Source organism: Euleptes europaea, chromosome 10 (assembly GCF_029931775.1).
Source record: "Euleptes europaea isolate rEulEur1 chromosome 10, rEulEur1.hap1, whole genome shotgun sequence".
NCBI lineage: Eukaryota > Metazoa > Chordata > Lepidosauria > Squamata > Sphaerodactylidae > Euleptes > Euleptes europaea.
The window spans coordinates 3,800,462-3,827,749 of NC_079321.1; the positions used below are offsets into that span (position 1 = coordinate 3,800,462).

The 27,288-nt window shown below is 43.7% G+C and overlaps 1 protein-coding gene across 1 annotated transcript in view; it reads right to left on the reverse strand.

The window, feature by feature from the left end:
• The window catches only part of KIF16B (kinesin family member 16B), a 134,408-nt gene that overhangs the window by 16,991 nt on the left and 90,129 nt on the right, over window positions 1-27,288 (reverse strand). The window contains exons 23-25 of the mRNA XM_056856650.1: window positions 20,946-21,068; window positions 19,559-19,648; window positions 2,280-2,363 (exon numbers count right to left, since the gene is read on the reverse strand). Of these exons, the coding sequence (XP_056712628.1) occupies window positions 2,280-2,363; window positions 19,559-19,648; window positions 20,946-21,068 (297 nt within the window). The remainder of the gene's footprint in view (window positions 1-2,279; window positions 2,364-19,558; window positions 19,649-20,945; window positions 21,069-27,288) is intronic.

Below are 27,288 nucleotides of genomic sequence, written 5' to 3' on the forward strand. Positions count from 1 at the left end.
ATTCCACTGTTGAACAACTCTTACTGCAAAATTTCCCCCCATATATCCAGCCAGTACTTTTCCACCCGTAATTGAAATCCATTCTTGTGAATCCTAGCCTCTGTAGCCAACAGGAACAGCTCCCTGCCTTTGTCTAAGTGACAAATACTTTCAAATACTTCAAGAGAGCAATCATGTTCAACCTCAACCTCCTCTTCTCCAGACTGAGCATTCCCAGCTCCCTCAGCCTTTCCTCATAGGGCTTGTTCTCCAGGCCCCTGATCATCCTTGTTGCTCTCCTCTGCTTATTTTTAAACTGTTTGGAGCTGGTGTATTTCTAGGGGATGTATCGAATTACGGGACATACGAGGGATTACGGGTTCGGCCCAATCAACTTTTCTGCTGGCGAAAAAGGAAGCCTACTTTGATCACCCAAAAAAGCTCTGCAGCGGATCACATGATCTGTATGTTCAGAAGCCATCTCAGATGGGGGCTGTATTGAAGAGGGGAACTGGGGGAGATTGAGCGGAAATGCTAGCTGGATCCAACCCTATATATCGTTATTTTTTCTATGAGAGATTATAGTCATGTTTATATGTTCATTATACTGCCAGTGCAGTGCATAGGTAATCAATGAAAGTCTAATTACGTTATTTTCCCTACAGCTTCATATAAACTAAGTACAAGGACCATGCTCCAAGACAGCTGTTTGCCACTACAGTGACTAATGCAACAGAATTAGCTGATAATCGATGCATGCTCAAAGTCATCCATTAATTTGCTATGGAGTATACAAATGATCAAAGTATGAAATTATGAAATACTGAGAATGGAATCTAGGCTTTAAAAACAGCAAGTATTTAATCCTCAAGAAGTACATAACACACCAATACAATTATACAGGTTGCGTATCTCTTATCCAGACTGCTTGGGACCAGAAGTGGTCCGTATTTCGGATCTTTCCATATTTTGGAATATTGCATAGAGAGCCAGCATGGTGTAGTGGTTAAGAGCAGTGGTTTGGAATGGTGGACTCTAAACTGGAGAACTGGGTTTGTTTCCCACTCCTTCACATGAAGCCAGCTGGGTGACCTTGGGCTAGTCACAGCTCTCTTAGAGCTCTCTTTGCCCCACCTACCTCACAGGGTGTCTGTTGTGGGGAGGGGAAGGGAAGGCGATTGTAAGCCAGTTTGAGCCTCCCTTAAGTGGAGAGAAAGTTGGCATATAAAAACCAACTCTTCTTCTTCTTCTTCTTCTACACATAATGAGATCCCTTGGGGATGGAACCTGAGGTTAAACACGAAATTCACTTATGTTTTATATACACTTGAACACCTGGACACATGAAGCTGCCTTATACTGAATCAGACCCTTGGTCCATCCAAGTCAGTATTGCCTACTCAGACCGGCAGCGGCTCTCCGGCAGAGGTCTTCACATCACCTCCTTGCCTAGTCCCTTTAACTGGAGACGCCGGGGACTGAACTTGGGACCTTCTGCATGCCAAGCAGATGCTCTACCACTGAGCCACGGCCCCTCCCCACTTTATACGCATAGCCTGAATGTAATTTTAAACAATATTTTAAAATAATTTTGTGTACATTGAACCATCAGAAAGCAAACTGGTGTGCTGCTGAGGGATTGTCAGTAATGCCTGCACGCCGGCTCAAAAAGTCTGGTTTTTGGGTCAATCTGGGTATCGGTTGTCCGGATAAGGGGTACTCAACCTGTAGTGGATTTTTGATTCTGAATGGCCCATGGGCAGAACAAAGATTTATTGATTGACTGCTGGAGACCCCTGAGGTAGACAATACAGTCATGGAAGTATCACAGTTGGATTCGGCCTAAGGAAGCTTCATATGTTTCACATAAAACCCAATGAAATGGAAAAACTGCTGGTCATTTTTTAACACTGCAGTGAGGTTGGGGAGGAAGCACACAGAGGAAGGGAATAAAATGAATTTGCAGCAGCAAACGTCTTTAAAAATCTTGCCTACCTAACTACACTAAATATTCATCTCATGTGTAATCTCTTAGTCCTCGAACAAGCGTACTTGCCATGGACTCCAAAGAAGCCTGGTTGCTAGACCAGAGGCACTTTTCGGACGCGCGTCCCTCATTGCTTTATGATCTATTGCTGCCATCTTCTGTGTTAAATGAAGCAGCCGCTACTGCCCGTTTACCAATAGGCTATTTAATTCCCCGTCCCGTGGAAAATAGTTCCATTAGTCAAGCAGACAGAACTGTGTAAATATACCAACATTACAGTCGCTTAAAAAAAAGAAATAGCCCTTGCCATTACCTCTAAGTGATTCCGCCGTTCGGCAACGACTCGTTCGTCCCGGTTCCCAAAGAGCTTCTTCGGAGGAAATTCTAAAGTAGCCAGCTGGGAGAAGCAACAGAAAATAAGTCAGAGGGGAAACGTTTCTTAAAAGCCATGAAACAATTGGAGATGGGGAAAAGGATCGACGTTTGTAAGCTACTCTTTCCAGCATGAACAGCGACATTTTGTCCCATGCTTTTTAAGATAATCCTGGTGGGCAGGATGCTGAGTTTAGGCTAGCCATAACACCATAGGAGTCTCATAAAGCAGATAGAGTTACTAAATAAAATTAAGTCAAAAGACGCAATTTCAATCTCTCTTTTCAGTAGGGCTGTGTATGTTCATATATATATTGCAATATGTTTAAAATGCTAATGCTAATGGTATTAGTGGTCTACTCTTTCCTTCTGCTGAGAGAATTAAACACAACCATTTTGTCATTCATTTTCCTTTAGGGGGAAAAAAACCCTCCTTTTTATGCTGCCCAACAGACAGCTTTAAAAAATCTCCCCCAAAAATGAGTATGCTCTTGAGTCATGTTCGTCATTTGATTTTTGGACATTACTCTTCCGAAGTCCATCAAGAAAAACATTAAAATGACAACAATTGTAATTTTTTTTTTAAAGTATTATTTAAGTTGCTTTACACTTGTGGGCCAAGGTTTTTCTCAATTTTTTTCAAGGGGTGTGTTTGACTTTTGGTCTTCTGTCCTACTTTTCTACATCTGAGACGAGAAAAATCAGAAGCGGGCTCCTTGTATAGATGGCAAGGGAGCCCTTGGCTTACTTTTGAGCAAATAATGAAAGGAACGGTGTCCTACTTTCAGTTTTTGAAGGTTTAAACAAAGCAACTCAAGGCTCATCTTCTCGAGAAGTACTGAAAAGTCCTGTAGTAAAAGAAGTGGACCAAAACCTCTTCTGAAGTAGGAAGTAGGACTATACGGATTTTAAAAGTTGACAACTCTTATTTTTCTTGACTTGGAAGATTTCTCTAGCAAATCATTTGGAACCCCTAAAAAAATTCCCTTTGCCTGCGTTTCTACGCAGGTTTCAAGAGACACAGGAGGGGGAACAGACAGATAGTCAAGTTGGCAAATGGTAGGTAGCTTTCTTTCTTACTCAAGTGGCTCTAAAACAGATAAAAGACTAACGGTAATTTGAGCAAACACTGACTATCCTAAAAGCCAACTTGATGTATCCTGAAGGACAAAACCATATTTATTTATTTACTTCATTTATATCCCAGCTTTCTCCCCAGTAGGGACCTAAAGAGATTCAAAACAGATAAAAGGAAGTATTTCTTCACACAGTGCAAAGTTAAATTGTGGGACTCCCTGCCCAGGATGTGGTGATGGCTGCCAACTTGGAAGGCTTTAAGAGGGGAGTGGACATGTTTATGGAGGAGAGGGCTATCCATGGCTACTAGTCAAAATCAATATTAGTCATGATGCATACCTATTCTCTCCAGGATCAGAGGAGCATGCCTATCATATTAGGTGCTGTGTAACGCAGGCAGGATAATGCCGCTGCAGTTGTCTTGCTTGTGGGCTTGCTAGAGGCACCTGGTTGGCCACTGTGTGAACAGACTGCTGGACTTGATGGTCCTTGGTCGGACCCAGCATGGCCTTTCTTATGTTATTATGCTCTAAAGCGGCATAATTTTCCTCTCCTCCATTTTATCCTCACAAAAACCCTGCAAGGGAGGTTAGGCTAAGTGTGTGACTGGCCCACGATCAACCAGCGTGTTTCCAATAGAGGTGGTTGGCCATTGCCTGCCTCTGCGTAGCAACCATGGACTTCCTCGGTGGTCTCCCATCCAAGTACTGACCAAGGCCGACCCTGCTTAGTTTTCGCAATCTGACAAAATGGGTCTGGTCTGGACCATCCAGGTTAGGGCAGGTGGAGGTTATAGTTATTAAAATAAATCCATATTCCTCTATTAATTTCCACTGAAGTATGACAGTCTTGATTCCATTGGAAGGCCCACCGGCTGTGCATTTCCAGGCTAGTCAGTTTTATCAGGTCAAAGAAAAGAGGAAGAAATATGCTTGCAGTTGGCCTGGCAGGGTACAAGGGGAGGGGCTGTGGCTGTGGCTCAGTGGTAGAGCATCTGCTTGGCATGCAGAAGGTCCCAGGTTCAGTCCCCAGCATCTCCAGCTAAAGGGATTAGGCAAGTCGGTGATGTGAAACACCCCTGCATGAGACCCTGGAGACAATACTGACCTTGATGAAACAAGAGTCTGATTGAGTATAAGGCAGCTTGATGTGTTCATGTGCCGAGTGACGACAGCACTTCAACTTCTCACTTTCACTGACCTGACCATAACCCTGTATGCACATTACCCCTTTGCACACTGACTGAATGTGTGGTGGTGGTGGGAAGCAGACATTAATGTGCCCCATCTCTACACAAGGGTTTTCAAGGAAAGAGATGTTTAGAGGTGGTTTACCATTGCCTAACTCTGCGGAGCATCCCTGGACTTCCTTGGGGGTCTCCCGTCGCAAGTACTAACCGGGGCTGACCCAGCTTAGCTTCTGAGATTTGATGAGATCAGGGTAGCCTGGGCCATCCAGGTCGGTGCAGGGGTGGAATGGTAAAAGGGAGCACAATACCAAAAACCAGCATCAAGTATACTCTACAGGCTCTTCCAAGAGCCAACCAACAGACTAAGAGAGCCAGTGTGGTGTAGTGATTAAGAGCAGAGAAAGCTAATCTGGAGAACTGGGTTTGATTTCTCACTCCTCCACATGAGCAGCGGACTCTAATCTGGAGAAACCGGGTTGGTTTACCCACTCCTCCACATGCAGCCTGCTGGGTGACCTTGAGCTAGTCACAGTTCTCTCTGAACTCTCTCAGCCCCACCTACCTTGCAAGGTGTCTGTTGTGGGGGAAGGAAGGGAAGGAGATTTTAAGCCAGGTTGATTGGGGAGGGGCTGTGGCTCAGTGGCAGAGCCTCTGCTTGGCAGGCAGAAGGTCCCAGGTTCAATCCCCGGCATCTCCAGTTCAAGGGACTAGGCAAGTAGGTGATGGGAAAGACCTCCGCCTGAGACCCTGGAGAACCGCTGCCGGTCTGAGTAGACAGTACTGACTTTGATGGTCCAAGGGTCTGATTCAGTATAACGCAGCATGTGTTCATGTTATTTTCCTTAAAAAAGGCAGAGAAAGTCGGCTTATAAAAACCAACTCTTCTTCTTCTAATATCTCCAGTGCTCTATCTAAGGAGAGTCGAGCAGCCCATGGGCCAGCAAGACAGGAGGAACGAGAAGGAAAGCCCTTAAAAGAAAGTTTGGGTTCAAAACTGGAGCGCAGAAGGCAAAACATGGCAGTACATTAACTTTTCGATTTATGTGACCGTTTCTTAATTAAAGAAAAGACAGCACGGGGAATTTTTTGCCATAAGAACGACTTTTTGGAATTCTAGCAAAATTTACATGGGCACTTAGGAAAACACCAGACATCAGGGTTCATTATATTATTTAACACCATTCTGTTTGTCTTGCTGCTGTTAAGGCCCAGATTAAATTCTGTAGGGGGTGGGAAAGATTTATTTGGGTTAGGGGCCATCTTTCATTCCAAAAAGCAATTTTTGGGGCCGGGCTGGATACAGAGGTAAACATCAGCTGCGCCAGCCACGATAGGTAGCATAATATGATAAATTACCTCACCATTTTGTGCATTGTAAGTACGATGGCAGCATTTATATGCGGAAAGCTAATAAAACGTGAGTGCAGCGCAATTTGGAAGTTCATGCAAACCTTTTATAGGGCCATAAACACCGTGTAGGCTTAACTGGATTTTAAATTGCTTACCCAAAAAATAAAAATAAAAATTGGGGTGAGTAAAGCCGCAGGCTATTTAGAAATATAAATTTAGTACGGAACTAAGTTAATTTCCCTAAGCCGTATCAGTTCTATCAAGACCCCAACTAAGAAAAAGTTATTGTACAATCATTGCGAGCCGCTATTAAGAAATAAGCACTATCTGCCCCTATAATTCTTCCTTTGAGATATGCTCAGGTATGTTTGTTGGAGTTCTGTTTAGTCATTAAGATTGTGGGGGTCCTCTCTCATGCACTCTCTCATGCACTCTTATTCATTGTGTGTGCTCCTCTTAATGCGCATGTTCACCATTCTGCATGAATAGGACGTGTATTTTTCAGCTTCAACATGTGATCAGAAACCTAGATTATCAAGGGTATGGATCCGTGCAACAAAGAAGATGTTGAAGGGTCTGGAGACCAAGACCTATGAGGAAAGGTTGAAAGAGCAAGGTATGTTTAGCCTGAAGAGAAGACTGAAAGGTGATATGATAACCATCTTCAGTTACTTGAAGAGCTGTCATATAGAGGATGGTACGGCGTTTTCTGTTGCCCCAGAAGTTCGGACTAGAACCAACGGGTTGAAATTAAATCAAAAGAGTTTTCCGGCCAAACGTTAGGAAGAACCTTCTGACAGTTTGAGTGGTTCCTCAGTGGAACAGGCTTCCTCAGGAGGTAGCGGTCTCTCCTTCTTTGGAGGTTTTTAAGCAGAGGCTAGATGGCCATCTAACAGCAATGCTGACTCTGAACTTAGGCAGATCATGAGAGGGAGGGCAGGAAGGACTGCATCATTGTTTGGCTCTTGTGGCCCATTCTTACATGCCCACGGTAATGCTGATCACCACTTTGAGGTCAGGAAGGAATTTTCCTCCAGGCCAGATTGGCTAGGGATCCTGGAGGATTTGGGGGGCATCTTATGGACATGAAGTAGGGGTCAGTGGGGTGTTAAGGGGAGGCAGTTGTGAATTTCCTGTATTGTGCAGGGGGTTGGACTAGATTATCCTGGTGGTCCCTTCCAACTCTATGATTCTATGATTCTAAGATAAGCTGTGCTTCCTAGTTCACACCAAATGGCAAATGAGGCAGGCAATGGCAAACCACCTCTGAATGCCTCTTGCCTTGAAGACCCCGCGAGGGGCCCCTGGACGTCACCTGCAACTTGACAGCCCTTTCAGCAACCACCGCACATTGAGAGCATCATGCGTAGAAGGCACTCTGGGTATGTACAGTAGCGGCACCAAAATCATAACTGACTCAAAAGGGTTCAAAACCTTCTTGTCTTCAAGCTTCTTGAAAGGACAAACATGTGTAAGGCTTATATAAATATTGTGTGTGTGTGTGTGTGTGTGTGTGTTAAGTGCCATCAAGTTGCTTCTGACTCATGGTGACCTATGAATCAATGTCCTCCAAAACGTCCTATCCTTAACAGCCTTGCTCAGGTCTTGCAAATTGAGGGCCATGGCTTCCTTTATAGAGTCAACCCATCTCTTGTTGGGTCTTTCTCTTTTCCTGCTGCCTTCCACTTTTCCTAGAGTGATGGTCTTTTCCAGTGACTCTTCTCATAATGTGACCAAAGTACGACAGCCTCAGTTTAGTCATTTTAATTTCACTTATTAGTATGTTTTAAAGGGGTTCTTCGAGCAATTGTCCTGAAATTGACAAGGGGCCTTACTGAAGAGTCTGAAGTGAGACGAAAATCTCCATTACGGCATTAACGACCCTTCCCCAAGACAATGCCCTCGATGCACAGAAGCTCAGCTGAACGACATCTGCCAGCGTTTATGAAACATTCCTGTCCCCCGAGACAGAAACACTGCTGTAAATTTCAGCCGCCCCCTTGCCTCGGAGAAATGCTAATAATGAAAACTCATCAAAGGACAGCAATAATTCTTAGTGCTGATGAGATGGCTGCCTTTCTGACTTCCCCAAAATTAATAGCAGGTCCCAGGGCCTCCAGGAACACAGCTGTCACATAGAAACATACCTGCGAACAAATAAGCAACCCTCCGCTGGATTTAATTTGTTGCAAGGAAACAGCCGCAGCCTTTCAAAACAAGCCAGGCAGTACAGTGAGGGGGGGGGGAAGCAATATTTCTGTATTACTCAGAAAAATGGTATCTAAGCTTCAAAAAATCTACACCTCATTTAATTTTTATTTTTTTTCTACAGATTGCAGTGGGGCGACGAACCCAAAATCTAACACACTGCTCTCTTTCTGCATTGCGGGCATTCTAGCCTTCAGAACGCAAATTGCCACCAACTCCTACTCACTGAAGAAAAGAAAAAAATGACACCTGAGAAAATGCTGTACACTGAGCACCATCAGAATGAGAGGACAGAAACACCAGATATAAAATCATGAAACCTGTGCTAGGTGGAATTTTAACAAAGCTGCCTCATAATTTAAAAGAGCGTTGAACATATTAGAATTTTTATTGCTCGCATTTGTTACAAAGCGTATTACGATAAAATTGGAGAAGAAGCTGGAAGGGGAGATTACAACATGAGATTGCTGAACTGGAGTTCATTCACAACTTCGAAACAATGGAAACCCCCTAGGCTGACTAGGGACAACGGATTCTTATCTCACGACAGTTGCTAATGTTCTGTCCCTAAGCATTTCTTAGGCTTGAAACGACTACTGCTGAAAGTTAAAGGAGAAAGTGCCAAAGCAGGACTACAGCTGAACATCAAGAAGACATAAGTAATGACTACGGGAGAATTACTCAACTTTAAGGTTGACAATCAGGAAATTGAAATCGTTCAAGACTTTCTATTCCTCGGCTCCATCATCAACCAAAAGGGAGACTGCAGCCAAGAAACCAGAAGGAGGCTGAGACTGGGAAGGGCAGCCATGAAGGAGGTAGAAAAGATTCTTAAGTGTAAGGATGTGTCACTGGCAATCAAGGTCAAGTTAATTCATGCCATCGTATTCCCTAGTACTATGTATGGGTGTGAAAGCTGGGCAAAGAAGAAAGGTAATAGGAAAAAAGTAGATTCCTTTGAAATGTGGTGTTGGAGGAGAGTGTTACGGATACCCTGGACCACCAAAAAGACAAATTAGTAGGTTATAGATCAAATCAAGCCTGAACTGACCCTAAAATGACTAAACTGAGGCTGTCGTACTTTGGTCACATTATGAGAAGACAAGAGTCACTGGTAAAGACAGTCAAGCTAGGAAGTCGTCAGTATCTTCCTGGAAAAAGGTCATCGTAAACAGGATGTAGTTTTTGGGTTTTAACCAAAATAATGCATATGAAATAAAAGTAATCAAGTCAGCTGTGACATCCTCGTGATTGTAAGCTAGTTTGAGACTCCTTAAAGATAGAGAAAAGCGGAGTATAAAAACCATTTCTTCTTCTTCTTCTCCTTCATCACATATCAACAAAGGGAGCTTTGACTCTTGAAAGCTTTCACCCCCAAAATCTTTTTGGTCTCTAAGGTGCTACTGGACTCAAATCTTAGCTGTACTTAATTCAGAGCTTGTGTTGAAGGCTATGAGAAATGCATTCTTCAGTCAACCACTGAGGCATCCTGATTGCTAGATGGATTGATCTTGCGCCCCACTGCCCCTCTCTCCCCATAGTTTATGCCCTTGTCTTAGAGACCAACAAGCGTTTCGAGGGAAGAAGAGTAGTAGTAGTTGGTTTTTATATGTCAACTTTCTCTATCATTTAAGGCAGAATCAAACCAGCTTACAATCATCTTCCCTTCCCCTCCCCACAACAGACACCCTGTGAAGTAGGTGGGGCTGAGAGAGCTCCAAGAGAGCTGTGACTAGCCCAAGGTCACCCAGCTGGCTTCATGTGGAGGAGCAGGGAAACCAACCTGGTTCACCAGATTAGCTCATGTGGAGGAGTGGGGAATCAAACCTGGTTCTCCAGATCAGAATCCACCACTCTAAACCACTGTTCTTAACCACTACACCACGCTGACATTTGGGGTATGAGCTTTATAAAGTCATAGCTCCCTGACGAAGTACCCAATGAAGGGAGTGTCGATTCTCGAAAGACCATACTCAGAAACTCTTGTTGGTTTCTAAGGTGCTTCTGGACACCGAACTAGCTATCCTATAAGAAGTTAGTCCAGTGTAAGCCCACCAACTTCAAGAGATGTAAAGATTCCACTTCTCGTCAGCCAAACCGATTCCAGCTGCCATATACTGCTGTTTAAGTAACACATCATCATCTGGGATGTCATCTGAAGACGCAGAAGCTGAACTTTACTAGAAGATTAATACATTCGCTCTGGTCTCAGAGCAGTCCCACATGAACTGGATGTGTACCCCCCCTGCTAAAAAAAATTCCAAACAAATATAGAAGAAAAAGAAGAGCTGGTTTTTATATGCCAACTTTCTCTACCTTTCTTCAGGAGTCTTAAACCGGCTTAAAATCCCCTTCCCCTCCCCACAACAGACACCCTGTGAGGTAGGTGGGGCCAAGAGAGTCCAGAGAGAAACTATGACTAGCCCAAGGTCACCCAGCTGGCTTTTTGTGTAGGAGTTGGGAAACTCTAATCTGGTGCACCAGATTAGAGTCCGCCACTCCTTAACCACTACACCACGCTGGCTCTCTCACATAGCATTCTCTCACCAAAAAAATCCGGATTCATTTGGATGTTTGCAGTCATTGGAATATAGCATGAATGAAATGTTCAGCTGCTTATACACAGAAGGGAAAATATCCATGCATGCACATCTGGACAACAGCTATGCAATTATGCCTCAAGTACTAGAAAAAATATTTGCCCTGAATCAGAAAGAATTATCATAAGCACAAAGTAAATAGAGCTGTATGTAACAGCTACTGTTGGCAACTGCCATTAAGACCCAACAATTCAAAAACATGAAGATTTGACCTGTACAAAAGAGTCCTCTGTGAAGAAGAAAATTCAGGCGTAAAAACGCAAGAGTTCAGGAAAAATTATGACCATTATTTAACCCGGTGTCTTTACACAAAAGCGGGTTGTTCTACAAATCACTGAAATGCAGCTATTGCAATGATATTTTTGAAGAGGTCATAAAGTACAGGCTTTATCGCTGGACACATGATATACTGTCCAACAGCCATGGATTTATGCAACAACAGAGGCCTGACAGCTCAATTGCCAAGACTCGAACACAGATGGCTTCATGATTACAACCAAAACACCTCAAACTACTTGGCTAAAATGAAGGTCGATCTCACGGGAGTCAGCCTCTCCAGAAATACTATCAGAACGTAACAATACCAGAAGAGCCCTGCTGGATCAGACCAGTGGTCCATCTAGTCCACCATCTTGTCTCACATCCTGTCTCACACGTGGTGGACTCTAATCTGGACAACTGGGTTTTATTCCCCACTCCTCCACAAAAAGCCAGCTGGGTGATCTTGGGCTAGTCACAACTCTCTCTGAAATATCTCAGCCTCACCTACCTCACAAGGTGTCTGCTGTAGGGAGAGAAAGGGAAGGAGATTGTAAGCTGGTTTGAATCTCCTTAAAAGGTAGAGAAAATCGGGGTATATAAACCAAGTCTTATTATTATTATTCTGTGGGTGCCCTCAGGGCTACTGCCAATAGCCTTCGCCCTATGGGAAGCGGCTGTGGAATAATTGGGAGAATAATATTTTTTTAAAAATTGGTTTAAAACTCCATCCTACAAGCAAGTAACTGTGGGGTTCCCCCCTGATTTTTGTTATGCTTAAAAAGCAACTGACAATAACCGAATCCTCGTTTCTATCTAAATTCAAAACAGCCACTTGTATAACAAGAAGGCGAAACTTCACTTCTCTTCCCCACCTTAAGCTATTTCTGTTAGTAGCCCACCTTATCTCAAGAGCCAATTCGACAGAGTTGATCATGCCCATTATTTCCTGGTCTAATAGCACGCTGAATAAAAGCAGCGCTTCACAACACAATCCCAATGCTAAACAAGCGACCACACTGCTTCTTTCGTGCCGGGATTGTGCTGTGGAGTGCTATCTTCCAATGGGCCCACAAGGTCAGGAAATAACAAGAACTACCTTGCGAAGAAACCCTATGTTTAGTCCCCTGATCCCCATCTTGTTTGCTGAGACCATCTTTACTCTCTTTGTTTCACATCAAGCTTGTAAATAAGTTTCCAGCTATTACAGAGGCAGAGAGATGACAATGAAGAAGGAGGAGGAGGACAACGAGATGCCCACTAATGCACCACTTATCTGTTTAGGCCAAGATTGAACCCTAAGCACACATCCCCTCCACACCTGGACACATGAACACATGAAGCTGCCTTATACTGAATCAGACCCTTGGTCCATCAAAGTCAGTAGAGTCTACTCAGACCGGCTGCGGCTCTCCAGGGTCTCAGGCGGAGGTCTTTCACATCACCTACTTGCCTGGTCCCTTTAACTGGAGATGGCGGGGATTCAACTTGGGACTTTCTGCATGCCAAGCAGATGCTCTACCATTGAGTCACAGCCCCTATCACTGGACACCCCCCTCCTTTCAATCTTATTTGGAATTATTCCCGTGATCCCAAACCACTCAATTGGTGATGTCTGGTTAGAAGAGGAGTTGACTTTTATACCTCACTTTTCTCTACTGAAAGGAGTCTCAAAGGGCCTTCCCCTCCTCTCCCCACAACACACACCCTGTGAGGTAGATTGGGGAGAGTTTGAAGAGAACTGTGACTGGCCCAAGGTCACCCAGCTAACTTCATGTGTAGGAGTGGGGAATCTAACCCAGTTCACCAGAGTAGAGTCCGTTGCTCATGTGGAGGAGTAGGGAATCAAACCCGGTTCCCCAGATTAGAGTCCGCTGCTCTTAACTACTACACCACACTGGCTCTCCTGAAACCATCCTGATATGTCACCTTCTCCTCTTTTTAAGACTGTAAAATAATCTCTTGGTTTTGAGCTCTTCTACTTCCTCAGAATCTGCCCCCAAAGTGGGTTCTGGTCAGCAACACTGCGCACTCCGGTTGACCCCACACCAAAAGGGATTTTTTAGCTGCCAAGTTTCCCTTTCGGTCCCAATTTTTTCCCCTCTTGGCTTATCTGCTGTCTAGACTATTGAACTTTTTGAGAATTAACCGGTAAAGTGTTCTGGCTTGCTCTCTCACGCTTTTAGAGGTTCTTACTTTTCCTCTTGAGTGAAGTAGCATACATCATGCCTGGATACTTCAACTGAGTTTCTGGTATGGGGTAACATCACTAACAGTGCAATCCTAAGGAGAGTTACTCCAGTCTAAGACCATTCAATGGGCGTAGACTGGAGTGACTCTCCTTAGGATTGTAGCGTAAGTGCTTGAAACTTGCTTGTTGTTCAGCCCAGATATTTTTATTGCTCCAGTTAGGGGAGGGGGAAATCACAGAGCCCTTATTATTATTTTAGGGGTCACTACCTACATTTTTTGGAGGAGGTGTCTTTCAGCTTGGTATAGATCCTCTGCCTTTAGTCTGAAGTGAGTTTCAGGGGGTAGCCATGTTGGTCTGCAGTAGAACAGCTAAACTAGAGTCCAGTAGCACCTTAGAGATCAACAAGATTTTTGGAGTATGAGCTGTTTGAGAGTCCAACTTCCCTTTGCCAGATGAGGTTGATGGATTTGCACTCCATGTGGTGCCTCCCATCAGAGGGTAGCCATGTTGGTCTGCAGTAGAACAGCTAGATTTGAGTCCAGTAGTACCATAGAGGCTGACAAGAATTTTGGGGTATAAGCTTTCAAGTGTCAAAGCTAAAGATACATCATATGACAAAGAGATCCTGGAGGGTTTTTTTTTTTTTTCATCTTCTGGGCATGGAATAGGGGTTGCTGGGTGTGTGTGTGGGGGAAGTGGTTGTGGGTTTCCTGTGTTGTGCGGGGGGTTGGTTGGTTGGTTAGAATACCTTGGTGGTCCCTTCAAACGCTATGATTCTATGATTCTACGACTCAAACTGGAGTCACATTGCAAGTCTAGGGTCCGTGTTATCTGATCACCTACGAAAACAACCTTCCCAGAAGACATCTAGATATGGGTCTACCACAAATCCACAGGTAATACCCAGTGCTTACTGCCCTACATCTGTGTAATTTCAACCGGTGCCATATCAGTCTTAAGATTTGCAATGTCAGACATTTTAATAAGACACATTGATTTGGTTATCAGTAAAATGTATTTATCTTATGTTGTTGCCTGAAGACTTTTTTGTTCGTATGAGATCACAATGGGTAGCCATATTAGTCTGTCAATAGCTGTAGAAAAGAGCAATAGTCCAGTAAGTCTTTAAGGTGCTACTGGACTCTTGCTTTGTTCATATTGTTTTCCACTTCCATAATCCTAGTACTATTGCATTGGTTATTGGAAGTCTACACTGTCTGAATGAACTGCTTTTCATAATTTGTAATCTTCCTTGAGTACTAGTGAGAAAGGCAGGCTACAAATGAAGTTAAATAAAAAAAATACATTAATTAAATGAATGACTCAACATACACGATGTGTGGCAAATCTTAAAGTAGTAAGATAACCAAAGTTTGCCTTTCTAAACTGCTGGGATTTTGCCTTCCCAGTAAATCAATCCTTCAATATACTTTCTTTGGGAATGTGGGGGGCAGAAATGTGAAATGCAGCCTCAAATTAAAATACAGCGGCAGCAGCCGAGAACTGAACAACTAATGAGCTATAAAGTTCACCTCTACAGGACACTGCGTACAATAAAACAAGTGTGCATATTGGTATTTGTAATAAATATAAAAAATTTAGAGTCAGAAGATTAAGTGTGGAAAATAACGTTGAGATATATTATGACACGGTGTAGCATTTTGAAGGTTTTTTTGCTGAGGCGGCATTGGGACGAACATCAATCCTGCGCCTTCCCATTGAAGCATATGGCAATAGCATAACTGTTTAATTGCAAACGCTGTCAACGAGGGATTTAAAAAGCTATCAGCATCATTCAGAATGCATTTAGCCCTAAACTTCACGCTGTATAATTAAACGCAAACCAACAACATTCAGAGGATGCTTTGAAATATTCGAGTCTAGGCAAACGTTAACCATTAACGTGGATTAAAAAAACAAGATCCCAGTTCCAAAATCCCACGACCTTCTCCTTCACAATAATGGATTCATTATGCTTGCTTGAAAAATATGACAATCTTATTTTGCATACATGCATGTTTCCTTAATCTACCACTATTGACACACTTCTGGAAACATCAGCTGTGACTCTAGGCCAGAGACAGGCTTGGTGTGAAAACTCTTCCATACAACTCTATTGAGCCAACGTGGTATAGTGGTTAGGAATGGGGGACTCTAATCTGGAGTACCGGGTTTGACTCCCCACTCCTCCACATGAGTGGTGGATTGTAATCCGGAGAACTGGATTGGTTTCCCCAAATCGTTTAAATTTGGTTGGTTCAAATCGTTAATTTTCCTAGCTTTCTTGTGCATGAAATGGCATGTATGACCTGGGGCTAGTCGCAGTTCTCTGGACTCTCTCAGCCCCACCTACCTCACAAGGTGTCTGTTGTGGGGAGAGAAAAGGAAGGCAATTGTAAGACGCTTTGAGACTCCTTTGGGTAGAGAAAAGCAGGGTATAAAAACCAACTCTTCTTCTATTTGAAGTAAAGTAAGAAGGGAGCAGGTAAAGGTGTGTAATGTAAAAGCAACTCCTGGATTGGATACATCTTTTCTAGGTGTACTTAATTCATTATTTTATTTAAAACAGTTATTAGACGGCTTTCTTCCTTATGGAGCTCAAGGTGGCTTACAATATAGAGAAATACACAAAAAATATACACAAATATACATAAAAGACATATAAACCAAAATTTAAAATCAAAATTTAGGACTGCTAATAATTTAAATGTGGTTCTATCTAAAACCATGTTCAACTGCCTCCTAATGATTGAAAGTGATGCCAGGCCCACCTCCCTGGGGCAGTTATTCTATAATTGTGGGGCTGCCACTGAAAAGGCCCTTTCTTCTGTACCCACCAACCAAGATGCTTTGACTGATGGGGCGTCAGGAGGGCTTCCCCCTGTGATATTAATTCCCGGTCAAGAACATATGGTGGAAGGCAATGTAATGAGAATTTTAGGACTGAAAGCAGAAAGAACGCACCGGACAATCATACTTAATAAAAAAATCAGGAACTTGTCAGAGGTATGTTTCAATCATGCACTGGCCTTTTGATGATATACAGTGGACCAACTTGCAAATGGAATCAAGTTCCCAAGTTTTCACAAGTATTGCGAAAAGAACAATATCTGTACACGTCAATAGGAGGGGCTGTGGCTCAGTGCTAGAGCCTCTGCTTGGCATGCAGAAGGTCCCAGGTTCAATCCCCGGCACCTCCAGTTAAAGGGACTAGGCAAGTAGGTGATGTTTAAGAACTCTGCCGGAGACCCTGGAGAGCAGCTGCAGGTCTGAGTAGACAATACTGACTTTGATGGACCAAGGTTCGGATTCAGTAAAAGGCAGCTTCATATGTTCAACCATAATTTGGCACAAAGGATTGGGTCCCATCAGCTTTTCTGCTGGCATAAAAGAAAAGGGAAAACCAAAAAGGCTAAGCTGGGAATTACTGGACCTGCAAGGACGAAGGGCATGTGCAACATGGGGCTGGAGTAGGAAAGGAATTGGGTGAATGAAAAAGCTGTTGGGATCCAACCCAATGTCTGAACCGGGAGTGGGGGCTCTATAACAAAGCATATGCAGAATAGCATACATAAAATTGCAGTTAACTTAGCACACTGCTCTTAAGATCCCGTTCTTTTAACTTAAAAAAAAAAACCCTTATAAAGACATCGCAATAATTTATTGCATTAAAAATACTGACACTGAAAGCTAGTGAAGGGACAGTTTTGGAGGGCAGCTGTGTTGGTCTGCAGTAGAACATCTAGATTCGATCCCAGTAGTACCTTGGAGACCAACAGTAACAAGAAGAGTCGTTTTCATATCCGGCTTTTCCCTACCTTTAAGGAGTGTCAAAGAGGCTTACGATCACCTTCCTTTCCCCTCCTCACCACAGGCACCCTGTGAGGTAGGTGGAGCTGAAAGAGTTCGGAGAGAATTGTGACTAGCCCAAGGTCACCCAGCAGGCTTCATGTAGAGGAGTGGGGAAACCAACCCAACTCTCCAGATTAGAGTCCGCCACTCATGTGGAGGAGTGCGGAATCGAACCCAGTTCTCCAGGTTAGAGTCCGCTGTTCATGTGGACGAGTGGGGAAACCAACCCAGTTTACCAGAGTAGAGTCCATCAGTCATGTGGAGGAGTGGGGAATCTTAACCACTATCCCACTCTGGCTCAAGATTTTTGAGTTATAAACCTTGGAGAGTCAAGAAGGTATCTGATGAAGGGAGCTTTGACTCTTGAAAGCGTAAACCCACCAAATTTTGTTGGCCTCTGGGGCTACTGGACTCGAATCTAGTGAGGGAATATAACCTTAGGGGAAGAAACGGAATTCTTGCCCAGACTGGAAGGGCTTGTTTAACTGCTGAATCAATTAGTCAGTAGCCAGAGACAGGGGGACAGAGGTTGGTGAATTACACTGTTGCATGCTTACCTGTGAATCAGGTGGAAGGACCCTTCTCCCATTACAGTGGTCACACAAGACCAACTGCCCCACGAGAGCCAAGAAAGGGAGTCAAGCAAAGATACTATCTCATGAACACACATGAAGCTGCCTTATACTGAATCAGACCCGTGGTCCATCAAAGTCAGTATTGTCTACTCAGACCGGCAGCGGCTCTCCAGGGTCTCAGGTAGAGAGGTCTTTCACATCACCTACTTGCCTAGTCCCTTTAACTGGAGATGCTGGGGATTGAACCTGGGACTTTCTGCATGCCAGGCAGATGCTCTACCACTGAGCCGCAGTCCCTCCCACAGTAAGGTGCCAACGGACTCATGTTTTTAGAAGAAAAAGAAGAGTTGGTTTTTATATGCCGACTTTCTCTACCACTTAAGGAAGAATCAAACCGGCTTACAATCGCCTTCCCTTCCCCTTCCCACAACAGACACCCTGTGAGGTAGGTGGGGCTGAGAGAGCTCTGAGAAAATTGTGACTAGCCCAAGGTCACCCAGCTGGCTTCATGTGTAGGAGTGGGGAAACCAATCCGGTTCACCAGATTAGCGTCCACCATTCCTGTGGAGGAGTGGGGAATCAAACTTGGTTCTCCAGATTAGAGTCTGTTGATCTTAATCACTACCCCACACTTCTGCCTATTTCTGGAAAGTTGCCCGAATTGGGCTGTTTTGAATCTGTCATCTTTTAGTATTTGTAAATCATGTGATCAGAAATGATTGTTTATTGGAGTGATTGACTGTGATAATAAACACACGTACACAAATCTGTCATCTGAAGCAGCTTGTATAGCAGGATTGGGACCAGAATAAATGTAGGTGCCATAGTTTGCACACGGATTCCTGTTAGCTTGAGGCCATGGAGTTGGCTTTTAAAACTCTTCCCCCCCCCCCCCAGTTATCTTCAGAACAAAGAGGCTATTTGCTTGTCTAAATATGCATCACATAATAAACCCTTTCCCATATAAATACAACATCTACATTTGTGAAGATACATAAGTCCCCCCCAATAAAAAAAATCAAGTCTCAAAAGAACTTTACGGAATGTAGCTCTTAAAAATATTATTAAAAATATAAATAAAGGGGGAATGAGGACAGCCCATGAATAAAACATGCACAAAAGAGCCCCGATGGAAAATTACCAGGAATTACTAGTTCAAGTTCGGTTAAGCTTAAGCAAGCAATAATTCTCTAATGCTCAAAAGTTAAGTTCATTACCATTTGTCAAGAAAATGTCAAAGAAAGGCTAGGGAAATCTCCAAGCAGCTATTCTTTATCTGAATGGTTGATATTTCTTTCTTAGGCGTACAGCAACGGGTGTGGGGTGCCCAAATTCCCACGGGGACCCTACACGGCCCAAGAAAGCATGAAACCTCTCCCCTGCAAATTCTTGCCTGAAAACTCTCCCGCAACAACATCTAGACCCTACTGTACTGACAGTAAAGTATAGCGTGCGTTGATCCTCTGCAACTGAGTACCCTCTTATGAGAACAAAACAACACTGGGAACACAATTAGCGTTGAGTTAAAAAAATGTAGAAAGAGCTGCTACTTAAAAACCTCTGAAGAGAACAAGAAAAAAAAACAAGGATAAATTTTAAAACTTGCGTCCTTTGAAAGACACTGCAACAAAACAAAATGAAACAGTACCCCGCACCCGACTGTGAAAAAGTTCATAATGAACCAGCCATGCTGAGTCTTGCCAAAGATAGCACAGCAAAACCCCTCCGAAGCTTCCTCCCAAGAAAGTAATAATAATAAAGTCGTTAGACGCAGCAAGGGCTGTTTGCCATAAAAATGTAATAACGGCATTTTCCTGAAAAGCAAACGGAAAAGCGCTCCAGTTCCTGCTATCGACACAGAAGCAAAAGGGAAAACAGATTAATAAGACTTTGGCGGTGACTTAACCAGCAACTTACCTCTGGGTATTTTAATTTTAACCTTTGATGCATTTCCCGAAAGCGACTGTATCTCCTGAATACCGTCCACGTTTCATCAAGGACTGTTATCTAGTGGGGGGGGGGGAAATATGTCACTAAAAATATTGAAAGTGTACAAGTTACAGAGCAGTATATTCATATGGCTTCTTACAATAGGTAAGTTTTATCCAATTAGACTGGAGGTAAAAATAAGCTTTCACTGTTAGACTATTTGCGGTGGGATACACTGAAAGGAAACATAACCGCTCCATTCTCAGCACTTTGAAACAGAATAAGAACTTAAGAAGAGTCCTGTTGGATCAGACCAGGGGTCCACCTAGCCCAGCATTCTGTCTCACACAGTGGCCACCGGTTCCTCTAGATGGCCAATAACAGCCTGAGGCCTTCCCCTAATAATAGGCCGAGGCCTTCCCCTGATAAGAACGTAAGATCCCTTCTGGATCAGACCAGTGAGGGTCCATCTAGTCCAGCATCCTCTCACACAGTGGCCAACCAGTTCCTATGGAGGGCCAACCACAGGGCATACATGCCGAGGCCTTCCCCTGATGTTGCCTCCTGGCCTTGGGATTCACAGGTTGACTGCCTCTGAACGTGGAGGTTCCATTTAGTCACAGTGTCTAGTAGCCAATGATGGATCTTTCCTCCATGAATCTGTCTAATCCCCTTGCAAAGCCATCTATGCCTGTGGCCATCACTGCATCCTCTGGCAGCGAATTCTCTAAATCAGGATCTCATCATAGCTACAGCAGGTGCCAGAGGGAATTCCTCACAGTGTGATTCTACATTGACCATGAGCTGAATGTGAATGACATCCCCAGTTGGGCAGGGCCTGATGGCATCAGAATTGCCCATGTGATTAGCTCACATACAAGAGGAAAGGTGCCGAACACATGGGAAATAACACGAATAGTCCACCCCTACAGTTTCATCATTCACAGATGGGTGGAACTGGTTGGCCACTATGTGAGACGGGATGCTGGACTAGATGGACCTCTGGTCTAATCCAGCAGGGCTCTTCTTATGTCCTTATGAAGGCCTTGGCCTCTACGCCCTGTTGTTGGACCTTCAATGGAATTGGTTGGCCACTGTGTGAGATAGGATGCTGGACTAGATGGACCACTAGTCTGATCCAGCAGGGCTCTTCCTATGTTCTTACATTCTTATGTTTATGCAGATTTATGGAACAAACATAAACTGGAAAAAGAAAAGAGATTCTTTATGATAGAAAGTCTTATTAATCACTTTTATTAGCAGGCCCTTCCTTATAAAAACTATGCAACATACAAATTAACATAAATGTAAGCACCATGCATACAAAGGAAAATGGAAAAGTAGCTAATTTGGTTTTTTTAAAACCACACCTTACCTTTATTTCATATTCATAATGTTCATCTTTTCCTTGTCCACAAAGGACGTAGCGTGGAATACTAATTTTAATTGGGTTCTTTAGGTCATCCGGATTTGTGTTAACAGAGCGATAGATCATTCGCTATCAAATGAATATCAAACAGGAAGAACAAATTAAAACCTGAATCACTACACGAACAAAACTCTGTGAAGACGGAATATATTTTCTGTCGGGGAAAAAATTAAAATAATAATAAAACAACCCAAAGCGTCAGGTTAAAAGCCCTTATGACGTTTATGTGGAAGCATATGGTAATCCTTTTATGAATGAAGTCCCAATATTTCCCTCAGGAACTAAGGGGAAAATGGAGAAGTCTATTGCTAAACTTTGCTTACTCTTCGGCACAAGGGAACAACATGAAATAAAAAAATTACAGCTTCAGTTAAGGTCATAGAAAACTCATATAGTCACAGACCTTTATGGCCAGGAATAAAGCAATCGTCTGATAGACTTTGTTAACAATGGACATTAACTTGCTCTGTACCATTGAGAGATGTAAATGCCTCCCACCCACCCACCCACCCCCCAAAAAACACAGAAAAATTTGAGGGGGAAAGTTTTTTCATCATTTTTTCCCCAAGGCATTTTTTAAATTTTGCAACGGGAGAACTGGAAATTTTGGGAAGTACTGAAAAAAACTTCTATGAAATGTTCTGTCTTTTAGAATGAGTGAAAAGCTTTTAAAGACAAGGTGGGCGTGCTGTAGACACGTACAGATCTTAAATTCAAGATGCATTTCTGTCCCAAGAAGGATCCCGAATCTTCATGAAGGGAGCGGTGCAGGACTTTCATTGCTTCTTGACTGCTGCATGCCTTCTGTTGTCTTTTTGGCCTGACTCTTCCCTTGTGGTTGACCTTTTCATCTCTCCCTCAAATCACTGTGACACATATACCCACAAACTGGGAAACGAGTACCTTATTGCCCTCAGGTAGCATTGGGCGCACCAGCTTGCTATTTTCTCTCAAGCTCTGGGTATATTTGCAGTTTTGCTTGTAGAAAACTAAAGAATGTATAACTTTTAAATCCCATAAATACGTCAAATATTGCCATTTTATACACTAAGAGCTCATTCCTGAGCCTGGGGGCTGAAGAGGCTTAGGAGGCAACCAGCCCCCTACACCGGCGTCCGTGCCACTTGCGCAGTGCAAAGTGGCATGGACTCTGGCATAATTAGGGTTGCCAACCTCCAGGTACTAGCTGGAGATCGCCTGCTATTACAACTGACCTCCAGCCAATAGGGATCAGTTCCCCTGGAGAAAATGGCCGCTTTGGCAATTGGACTCTATAGCACTGAAGTCCCTCCCCTCTCCAAACCCCGACCTCCTATGGCTCTGGAATATATACAACGGTTACTGTCCTATCAAACCTAAACCGGTTTTATTGCTTTAACAATGCATAGTTTACAAAAAAAAAAGCAGGCTGGATCCAACCCATGTTCTATATTAATTTTCCAAACTGATATCCATTGTTAATAATGTGCCAAACGTTCTATGTATCAAATGTCACTGACTGGTATATATAGCTGTTGAAAAGGACACCACAGGGAGAATTTCATAAGAGTGAATCCTCCAATCCTGCAATGTCCTGAAAGGCAGCCTTTGAAACTCAGCCCCCACAGAAAGAACGGCAGCCCTGGGTGGTATCATGACATCAGACTCAGTTTTGACAAATCTTTCGATAAACATACCAGGACTTAGCTCAGTGTACCTTTGAGTACTATAATGTTATCAACGACTGCAATTTCAGCAATACAACCTGTATGGGTCCTTTCAAGTACTCCTTATTATAAACACGAGGGGGTCCTGAAAGTTATTTTCCTTCATTATCTGTAGAATAGCTGTTGGACACCACTAGGACACTTGAAAGATACAGAACGCGTTCGCTGTGTCAAGCGGATACTCAAGTTTCTGATGATGCGTTAACAATTGGACTGTAGGGTTTTAGCTTCAGCGGCATCAGGTAAGACTATGGTTCAGGACATTTGTTATAAAGGCCACTGTTTACTTTTGAGGTCAGGATACAGCAATTTGAGACTCTCATCATCTTGACTGTAAGAACTGGAAAGAACTTCCATGATATGACAGACAACACATTACATCAAAATCTTCTGCATCTTGCAGTTCTGATGCCTCAAGGCATCCAGTTAGCTGATGGTCAGAAATGTTGACAAAGATGGCCTGAATAGAAGCTGGCAACACTGAAAGCTAAACAGTCGATAATAATAATAATAATAATAATAATAATAATAATAATAATAATAATAATAATAATAATAATAATAATAATGATGTCTTCCAATAATAAGACAAGCCAGTCACCGCCAAATAAAGTTATATTTATGGGCTTGTTTGTTTTTAAAGAAGGCTGATCTCTCTAACAACGGAAGACTGCCCAAGTCGGGAGATTATGGGGGGAAAGGTACAAAATTCTTTGAGCTGGTGATTCTTATAGGGATAATTATCATAGAAAATGTAACAAGGGGTTCAAGCTGGATATGGTAGTCCCCATAGGGATTGCCATGAGGTAAAACAGTACTAGGGATGGCTACAACTGTACAGTTGGGTTTTGAGGGAGAAGACTAGAAAAAGACCTTTCCAATAGATAACTTCCCCACTTCTCCCATTAACTTAAGCACACTTAAGTGTGCTTAATTTAGATACCACTGAACACTTGGAAGACAATTTGGAAGATGAACACACCTATAAATTGTTGGGTTCATACATGTATTGATGGTAAGCAAGTGAAAAATACTTCTATGTGGGCATGAGGGGAAGGATCTCTCCTTTTAGCAGCAGCACCTTGTACAACATTGGGTGAAACTCTGTTTTGGGGTGGTTCCACCAGAAGGGGGAGTGGAGAATTTCCTGCATGTGAGCAGGTAAGTGCCCACGGAGCCCACAATTCAAGTAAAATCACACAAGAAGCGAAATAAGTACAAGATGGCATTGCGGTGTAGTCGCTCTCCGCCATGTTCTCATATAAATGCAGTAAAACCGTCTTTTAACTTTTTAAGTTTCAATTTTTACTAACTGCTTAGACTCTAAATTGCTAAGAAATTGATAAGAAGTTGTTTTTGGAAGCCTTTTAAAGCGAGTAAGCAATAAGCAACGGTAAATATGGATACTCAGTTAACCTCAGTAGTGAATGAAGAAGAGGGCTGCACTCCTGTACGAACTTATCCAGAAGCAGGCCCAAGAACTCAGTAGGGCTTGCTTCTAAGTAAACATTTACAGGATTAGGCTGGGAGTAACACAGAAACAGTAGACAAACATGAGCTATCCCAGACAAAACTTTATTTAAATAAATAAACAGTACACTGGTACAACTCACATTTTAGTTTTGTAATCTAAATCAGTAGTCTGGATTTTAAGGACCCGGAGCAGATTTCTGCTCAAGCAATGGATCTTTCCAAACTCTCCTTTCCCACTGTAGCTGGTCCTGAAGGTGCAAGGGCCCTTGGGGAAGGGGAGTCAATGTGGGTCTCCTGTCCCTCTTTGCAGAAGAGACACACCTGCAGAAGGGCAGGTTTGGCTCCAACCAGGTAGTATCTGGAGACCTCCTGCTATTACAACTGATCTCCAGCTGATAGAGATCAGTTCCCCTGTAGAAAATGGCCGCTTTGGCCATTGGACTCTATGGCATTCAAGTCCCTCCTCTCCCCAAACCCCGCCTACCTCAGGCTCCGCCCCAAAAACCTCCCAACGGTGGCGAAGAGGGACCTGGCAAACCTAGCTCCAACCCAGATCTAAAAGATCTATCAGTTCAGATTCAGAACTTTCACTTTGAGGTTCACAAATTTCTGAAAACGGAAAGGCTGCCTGAATTAAAAACGAGCTTCTCAGCTCTGGAGTGTTAGCTTGTTTTTGCATACTTTCCTATCCTTTATCGCTTTCTTGACGGAGAAATCTAAGGGTGGTTCGAAGCAAGAGAAGACAGACTGTCATGGACAAAAGTTTTGGCCACCATGTTGCCGAAGCGGCATATGCTGTAGATGATCACAGCAGAAGCCATTTCCCCAGATGGGGCAGGGGATCCACCACTCTGAGCTCCCACTGATGTCACTTCTGGGAAAACCTGGAAGTGATGGTGGGAACTTCCAGGTTTTCCCCGGAAGTGACATCACCACACCCATGCCATCACCAGTTTCCCCCTATTTCGCCCCCACTGCCACTCCAAGTGGGGGTGGGCAACAGGAACTCAGAGTACCAGATATCCCACTCTGAATGGGGAAACCGCACATGCTGCTTCTGCAATATTATTTTACCACAGAGTAGTTTTACCATAGAGTTTCTGGCCATTCCTAGAGCTACATGTTGTTGCTTCTGGGTTTCCCCTGAAAGTGGCACCATCGCATCCGTGCTCCCGCCTCCCCACCATGTCCCTGCCCCAAACCCTCTCACCAGTGGGCAGGCTCAGCCTGGCAACCCTTATGCTCACACTGCATTCCTGACCATTTCTGATATGCCTTCGATGCATTATCTTATCAGCGGCAACACATGGTTGTTTCATCCATTGTTTTTCCTAATACGGCCTAGTCTCTATCTATACATCGTAATTTTTGAAAAGCCGATCAAGTGCTTTACTTACTACTGCTGCTCCTACATACACCTCAGGATTTGTAGGGGGGGAAATGGAAATTAACCCAGTCCCTTATGTGGGACAGTATCCCAGCACTCACTTGTTCCAGGATATGCCACCTGTGTAAATCGGCAGAGTCCAAAAGCTATGTGGAGGAATATAAACAGCTCACGTACTCAATTAAAGAAAACTGTATTTAATAAAAGTGTATAAAGTTCTGTAAAACAATCAACATTTTTCTTAAGAGGTTTTTACTACTTTTCTCATATTAACTGAAACATTGTTACTTCTTCATAGAGTGTGAGGCAGAGAGCGAACACGGAGCGATCCTTAGAGTGTGACTTCTGACTGAAACTTCTGAGTGAAACTGAGCGAATGACAGTTGGCAGCGTCGGTTAGAAGTAACTGCCACCAGAAGGGAGGGGCCGACTCCACAGGAGCACAGAGTCCTCTGCCAATCAAACTAGGCTCCAGCTTTAAATCCAACAGGATTTACCAAGGCTTCATCAGGAAACAGGCCTTTCCTCGGTGATTTCAAAGGATGTGCAAGGAAGCTCAGGGAATAAGGAAGGGGAAAAATACTCTAGGGATGGGAATTGAATTTGATGTAAGTGAAAGGCAAGAATTTTCTTCAAGAAGCGATGATGATAACCATATCCACAGATCGGCTGCTGCTTTCCAATAAAGGTCTTTGTGCAGAAGCTGAGAGAAAGAGGCAAATATTCAAAGTCCGCTCTGCGATGAAGCGAAATGATGTGGTGGGCTCAGGACACGGACTGCGGGGTAAGAAGCCTCTCCCTCTCTGGCTTTGCCTTGATGCAACCCTTACCCAGGAGCTGGATCAACCAACACTTCTCCTCTCGGCCCGCCCCCAGGCATCCTTCTAAAACAGCCAAGCAAACCCAAAACAGCTGCACAACAGAGAAGGCTCCTCAATGTTTTGAGATTATGCGGCTCTGCCTCTCTACCCTCACCGCTTAAAGCAGATGAAGTCGGAAACTGACGCTGACAACCGGAATAATTCTGAAGCCCAATCTGAGTCCCTGAGCTGGATGGACCAGGCTGGCTCGATCTCGTCAGATCCCGGAAGCTAAGCAGGGTCAGCCCTGGTTAGGACTTGGATGGGAGACCACCAAGGAAGTCCAGGGTTGCTACACAGAGGCAGGCAATGGCAAACCACCTCTGAATGCCTTTTTCCCTGACCTGGATGGCCCAGACCTGCCTGATCTTGTCAGATTTCGGAAGCTAAGCAGGGTCAGCCCTGGTTTGTACCTGGATGGGAGACCACCACGGAAGTCCAGGGTCGTGATGCAAAGGTAGGCAATGGCAAACCTGTTCCTCTCTGACGAGGTCACCAAAATTCAGCCACAACTTGACCCCTACCATATTTTGGATATGGTAAAGCAACCATGAGGTAATTTTTTTTATTTGCATAACCATTTTTTTCTTTGTATGCAACCTTGCTCATAAAGAAGAAGACGAAGAAGAAGAATTGGTTTTTATATGCCCAAGTTTCTCTACCACTTAAGGAAGAATAAAACCGGCTTACAAGCACCTTCCCTTCCCCTCTCCACAACAGACACCCTGTGAGGTAGGTGGGGCTGAGAGAGCTCGAAGAGAGCTGTGACTAGCCCAAGGTCACCCAGCTGCGGAGTGACCAGAGTGGGGAAACAAATCCAGTTAATCAGATAAGCCTCCACCGCTCATGTGGAGGAGTGAGGA